General features: G+C 34.2%; 1 protein-coding gene across 3 annotated transcripts in view; it reads right to left on the reverse strand.

Moving 5' to 3' along the window:
- rbm26 (RNA binding motif protein 26) overlaps positions 1 to 6,586 on the reverse strand; it is a 32,178-nt gene extending 25,592 nt beyond the window's left edge. For 2 of the 3 annotated variants that reach the window (XM_088603338.1, XM_088603329.1), the window contains exons 1-4: positions 6,156 to 6,585; positions 5,448 to 5,566; positions 4,979 to 5,115; positions 2,136 to 2,224 (exon numbers count right to left, since the gene is read on the reverse strand). In XM_088603338.1, the coding sequence (XP_088459464.1) occupies positions 2,136 to 2,224; positions 4,979 to 5,115; positions 5,448 to 5,566; positions 6,156 to 6,214 (404 nt within the window). In that variant the 5' untranslated portion in view covers positions 6,215 to 6,585. Of the gene's footprint in view, positions 1 to 2,135; positions 2,225 to 4,978; positions 5,116 to 5,447; positions 5,567 to 6,155 lie in introns of all 3 variants that reach the window. The other variant, XM_088603348.1, reaches the window with a different exon arrangement.
- Between the last annotated feature and the right edge of the window lie 647 nt (positions 6,587 to 7,233).

Raw genomic sequence — 7,233 nt, forward strand, 5'->3', positions numbered from 1 at the left:
ATGGCTAAAAAGGCATCAAGTGACTTTGTGACATGCAAGAAGGAACAACAGATGGGCATTTCTTGTGATGTCAACACTCAGCTAAGCAATGAAGCAAACTAAGGGGTAGAGTACTGCTTTTAAAAGAGAAGCAATCTCAGAGTTACATGTTTGAACAAGATGATATGTTAATACTGCATTTAAAATAAAATAAAAGGAATTTGTTGTTTTGGCGATTCAGAAACTCATTTTTATTTGGAAATGTTTCCATAAGAAACATTTTTGCCCTGAAACCACACAGATGGACCTGCATCAAATTCTCCGAAATCCTCTCAAAGAATTTGTTATAACGGGAAGTAATTAAACATAAATTAAAAACATAAGTATCCTTGAAAGCTGGTGCAAATCCAGTGCATTGGAAATAAATGTAACTAAGACTAAAGAGCTTCTTTTCAATGCTGAAACCGATAGAGAGCAAACTTTGCAGACAATAGTACTAAATGGTAAGTCTGTAGAGATTGTGGAGAGTTTTAAATATCTGAGAACACATCCTGATCAGAGGCTGAGTTACACTGAGAATATAGACAACATCTTTAAGAAAGCAAAGCAGAGGCTGTTTTTAAATTCAAAGACTCAAGAACTTTAATGTTTTTTTTTTCAAAATATCCTCGAGATGGCATATAAAAGCCTTGTTGAGGGCATCCTAGCATTTAACATGACAATTTGGTATGGAAACCTGGGGATGAAAAGCAAAATCAGATGGTCCAGGATTGTGAAAATGGCAGGAAAAATAATCAGCACACAGCAGCCCACTCTATTCTTCATATTCATAATACTACCATAAGGAAGACGGTATAGGATACCAAATTAAAACAAAAAAACATGTACAAAAAGTAACAAGTAGTAGGTTTATTCCATGCTGAAGGCCGTGGAGCCTTCTTCAGGTGTGAGCACCTTTGCAGCCTACGCATGCTGACGCAGCTACCCACCTGAACATTTATAAAAAGTCCTTTGTCCTCTCTGAAATAAAACTACTCAATAAAGGTATGTAAATTTATTCCCCCCTGTACCTATTAATTTGTCCAACTATTTATGAATCCAATACTGTTTTGATTTAATATTATTTTATGCAACTTATGTTTTGCGCTTCTGTGGGAGAAGCCAAAGAAATTTCCACAGCAGTGGACAAAGGAAGTATCTATCTATAATTCTATATAGCACAACTATGAGATATATCTGTATAAATTACACATCACTAAATCACTAAACATGTACTTTTAAGGGTAGAAACTCAGTAGCCACCGAAAATAGTCAAGATTCAAATTTATAATAATCTTCTTTGTAACTGGTTTTACATGATTTTAGTACAATCATGTACACCAATAGCAAAAGTCCTCAAACAAACTACAGTACTTTCGTATTCTGAGCACCAGGACGGACCTGAAATCTTTTTATAGTATTAATAAAGGCTGTGTTTTGAATCTCAGTAAATCGGTATACCAGGTTCACATTAAGAAGCACATTTGCAAATACATTGTGCAGTTTTGTTGTGAAGGTTTGATTTTGATCTGAACCTTTATAACAGGAAGGTATGACAAGTTTTAAAATTAATCCACGGGCAAAGATGTCCATGTTACAAAAAGGTAGAATTCACATAAAAGGTAGAATTAGATAGATAATCTTAGTACTAAATGCGTGTTACCACAAATTCTGGTTAACATGCAACCTGAATAATATATACATTTACAAAAAAAAAACATTTCCCACAGAAAACTTTTCAGATTATTATTGGGACTGATCAATGACAACTGGTCAAATGTCAGTGGACATTGATAGATATTAAATTAAGTTAAGAAAATGAACAATTAAGCAGCCTTCACTTTATTAATTAGCCTTCTGTTTAGTGTCTTAGTTTTTCATTCATATTTTAAGGTTAAGTGTGGTACATTTAAATTTGTTTACAAAACACAACCTTTAACTTGTCTATCCAACATCACATCCTCCTCAATCATCACACTAAGAGGGTTTTTAATAGTTTTGTATTGTGTTTGCGTCTTTGCCTGCCAGCGCAAGATTCATAGCATCTTCATCAGATTGGTCCTTAATTTAACAAAGACTGACGTGAAAACAGAATAAGCACAATTAGCTGCTCTCACCTGTTGTCTCTGTACCGTGAGCTGGATTGCTGTGGGCTGTGATTTAATCTTCTTGAGAATTTCTTTTCTCGTTCTTCATCTTTGCTTAGCTGTCACAAAAAAAAAAGAATGCTTACAAGTTCCCATCAATGGACTTCTAAATGTAGGCAGAGCGAGTGGAAAATATGGACAATAAATGCTCTTTTCAGTTACTTTGGACTCGGACAAGAATTACTGTGCGATTGTTGGAACTTGCTACAACCTTTAAGTTTAAGTGTTTTGTTCACATAAAAGAAGATTTAAGTATGGGGATTTAAAACTAACATCAATGGTAAAGGCTGCTTCAACAATATAATGTGCTACCAAAATGATATGATTTAATAGCATAAAAAACCTGGTAGTGGTAGGCACTGACCAAAGATAAGAATGCCGCTATGTAGAATAAGTTAAAATATGATAAGGTCTTAATTTCCATTACCAAACAAAATTACTAATATAACAGACTTGGATTTTCCATGTAAACATAATGAAGCACAGCAGAAATCCAAAGTCTGAAAAATTAAAGAATGTGCAGTAGACGGTAAGACTGAGCGAGAAACAAAAAAGGCAGCCTTTTCCAAACATTTCAGGTTGCAAAGTTTATGCTGTATGGTTGACAAAGTTATTTTCATGTTAGATCGACCCCCAAGCTGGTAGAAAAAAAAAGTGCTAAAGACAATGTATTAGATTTACTGGCTTTAGAATGTCTGTAAAACAGCTCTTGAGAAACCTGATGCCTTACACTAAGGGATCTCAAACCTGGAGGCCCACACACCTACTGGTTTCCATTCCAGCCAACGTTAAATCCTAATTTGAGTTAAGGCTTCAATTAACAAGTTGCTTGATTGGAATATAAGTTTTCTTCTACTGAAAAATGTAGAATCTCACTTATGAAATCCAATAGTTAAAAGGCAACCTCCAACATGTTCAGACAGTTCAAATTCATTCTAGTAAGTCACATAAATGTGCAATTGTGTAACCGCTTGACTAGAACAAACAAACAGTGGGTGTGAGGGTCTCCACTATAAGGTTTTGGAACCCCTGCTTTATACCATTCTACTTAACGATTTATCAGTGTAGACCTTTTTCACACTCAGCACTGTGAACATTCTTATTTTATTTCTTTTCTTTTTTTCTTCATAACTTTCACAGGACCTCTCTACATACTAGATAAATGCTTCACTGCTAAAAATTAATTTGTAGATCTTAAAAAAAAACTTGCTTATTTTAATTTACTGCAGTTCCCTGTACCTTCCTACAATTTAAGAGGAAGAACAGGACCTTCCAAGAGAAACTATTGACTTTTAGCCCAACTAATCTCAATTTCCTGCTGCTAATGACAAAGAATTTTGGAGTGAAATGAAACTATCTAGGCACCTGAGGGTGTTTTTTGCAGTTATATTTTTTGCTTGATCCTCACATATGTTAATAGTCCAACTTTGTTATATTATGACATAAATTGTATTGTATACTCTTTCATTATTTCTCTTCTGTGCAACAATGGTGTGAAATGCATGGTCAGGTCATCATTGCTAATGAGAATTTCTTGTTTATTCACTATTCTGGTTTAATAAAGAATTATATACTTTATTAAAAGCATAGGTTTTTGTGATGTATCCTGGCTAAAGTATATTCTAGGCTTACATCTTTCATATACAAATTTCCACTTTTGTTCAACTGTTGAAGCAGTTTCTCACTTGTGCCTGATCTACTGTGGATGAATTAGGTTATGTACCCACTTACAAATAAACCACTTTGAAATCAAAGCACCATATATGTAATTATTGAATCTCCATACCTGCACTGCAATTATTTTGTAGAAGAGACAGAAACATTGACTGTTCCCTGATTATATAATAAACTTAAAATGTTCTTAGATCCTATTTCATTTACAGTTTACAACATTATAAAAACATACAATTTGAAGACTAGCATAGGTTCAACTTTAAAGAAGAGGTTTCAATTAAACAATCTATTGATGTGTCTTGTTATTTTTGTTCCAGAGCTGGCTAACAATGACAACATTACACTGAACACAATATTCATGTCTTTGCTTAAAAATCCCAAATAATGCATTATAACAGCATAGTACTGTTAACAGTGTATCTAAGTCACACAAATGTTCCTTCTACAATACTTGACAAAATCAGCAAGACAAATTTGGACTGAGTAATGTGGTTTATGCTTTTACAATCGTATAACAATTTTCTGAAATCCTTAAAAGACATCTAAACAGGGATATCCTTCTTTTAACATTCCTTATAGGATTTAATGAAGCAATTAGAATTTTAACATAAAAAGTAGTTTTATCTCACAAAGCACTGTTGATATTGAAACCCTCTTTCACTTATCCACATATGCAACAATACTGAAAAACTGCTCAACACCAACACTGACACAAAAAACTATCTTGCAGATACACGCTTTTTCAGATACTATTAGAAGTACAGAGTGCAAAAAATATTCCCATTTTAGTGCTCCTGCATATCATCATTGGACACTAAGTAACAACAAAACCCGATTTTCTCAGGGCGTGTTCAGGAATTGGTACAATTGGTAGGAACAATCAGCCGAGAAAGTAATTAGTTTAAGTAGCTTTGTTCAAGTGCGAATTACGATGCTGTTTCTGATTATCGGAGCATCTCCAGTAAATAGGAGATGAAAAAAAGGTTCTGTAACACTAAAATAAATCATTAAAACCAAGTTTTATTTTTCAGTATTAGTAAAACAAAATGTAACTTGTCATAAACTACAGCCAAACTGGTCTTCAATATATCGACATATGAAAGCAACCAAATTATCTGAATAAAAGACATCTCAATCACCTCTTCTTTTTTTAGGTCATCTTTTTCTGGCCGTTGATGAACCTCTGTTCGTACAGTTGACGATGGCTGCTCATATTGAGGTAGATAACTCTTTGTATTCACAGCTTCGAAAAGTTTATCTACAAAGGTATGGGTTTCTGTAAATACAGAAAGACAAAAGTAGCAATTTTAGCTCAGAAAAGCTTAAGACTTAAGGCACATACACAGTATGTAACCAAAAGGTGCATAAAAAACATTACATACATCTAATAAAATAAGCACATTGTGTTGCAAAACGAGTTTTTAGATATATTCTTCACAGTATAATTAAGCATTTTTGCTACATTTGGCCACAAACACTCCAGGATAAAACACATTTTATTTCTGATAAATCCTTAAACCAAATCCCCAATTCTGTATCACTGAGATTATATTCATATACTGAAGCTGAGTTAAGAATCATTACAGAAGCATTCTGAACCATACCCACCTTTTTGAAGAAATACATCCAACTGGTCGATGCATAGTGCTTTCAGTTCTTTCTCCGTTTTATCCTTTTTCACTAAGGCAACAACATATTTAGCTAGGGCAGATGGATCAGCATCACATCTGAAGAGTAAAAGGCAGCAGCAGATTATAAAATAGTCAACATGCATACCTACTGCACAGAAAACTAATTTATAAATTTCATGTAAAAAAATCAAATAAGTGATAAACTAAACAATGCTGGAGTTTATTTTGTTAGTGTCTACATTTATTGTTATTCATACGTTACACTAGCTAATACCCTTGAAGAGCGGCGTGGAGGCTTCGCCATACAGCCTAGTGTAAAGACCATGTGTAGGTAAAAAAAAAAGAACTCTTCAGGAGCTTGGGTTTCACAATCCTTAGCGTCCAACATATTGGGTTTTACGAAAGAAGAAGTGTATGGTAAATCGAAATATTAAAATACAGCATTCGAGATATTTTCTTAAATTACTGGTGTCAGATGCATAAACATTTAATATCTGCAGCTATCGATTAGTCTCTAAAGTAAACAGCACAGAACAAATTAACTTAGTATCCTTAGACGACCTGCGTAGACAAGAAAAAAATCCTTGCATCTAAGAAATATATTATGAACATGAGTTTTACTTTCAATGTAAAAACAAAGTCTCTCTACACTCCTTCAGTAATACAAAAGTTAACAGCTACTTACATAGGTTCGAGGGTCTTTGAAAGCCAAGACTTCAGTGCATCAAGGTTTTCTATTATCATTTTAGAAACTGATCAGCTCTACAAAAACGCTTTCAGGGCAAAGCCCCTTCCGAGCGGTAAAAAAGATGAAACAAGGGAAACAAATGTGCTTTTTTCCAACAGCAACTTGCAATGTATGCCGAAAACCCCCCAAAAAGGCCCAACGGTACCTATAGAAAAGCAGGATCGTGGTTTTGGCGGATTAGAACACTGTATTTCTTTTCCGTCAGTTTGCTTAAGATAGGATAAATTGGAGGTTACTTCTTGTAAGAAACTGAATTATATAAAGGTAAAATAATTCACGTTAGCTAGACTTTTTTCAGTTTCCTTCACCTCTTACTCCACGAAAATGGCGGCCGTTTACTATCATTGCAAGGCAAGAAATCGCGAGATGATCACCCTCGCCTTTTGCCCGTGTTGTTACGTCACCAATATTAAAGATTACGTCTTTAGAAAAGAGGATGAGGGCGTATTTCTATTTAGTTAATGAAATGACCATTGCATTGTTCTTAAAATAAGCCTTTAAAATAAATATCACCATACTTATTTTTAATTTTAATGATTAAGTTTAGACAAGGCACTGTACCCTTTTCATCAGTCACATGGCGATGGCTGGATAAAGCATGATGCATCTGGCTGAGTAAGCATAGGCTGTAGTTTTACCACATTAAAAAAAATACCAATAATACAGAGCATAATCCAGGAGAATGAAACGGTCCTGGTACTAGGCAGATGACCTATGCAAATCTAAATTACTATAAAATCAAACTCACCCAGCACATTTAAGGCAGCTGTAGGCTGTAGTGATTAGAACTCTGGATGTATAGCTCAACTATTGTGCCCTTGAGCAAGCTGTTTTACATCAGTAAAATGCTCCACATATGTCACATATGTCTGAAAATATACAAATATACAAGATTTCACCCAGCTAAATTAATATATATATATTATTCGGTGGGTGGAGGGAAATAGAGCATAGAGAGAAAATCAGAGTGAAAATAGGGAGATCATTAAAACTTCATTTAAAGTCTGGAATTGAA

The sequence above is a fragment of the Lepisosteus platostomus genome, chromosome 2, assembly GCF_059453375.1.
Source record: "Lepisosteus platostomus isolate fLepPlt1 chromosome 2, fLepPlt1.hap1, whole genome shotgun sequence".
NCBI lineage: Eukaryota > Metazoa > Chordata > Actinopteri > Semionotiformes > Lepisosteidae > Lepisosteus > Lepisosteus platostomus.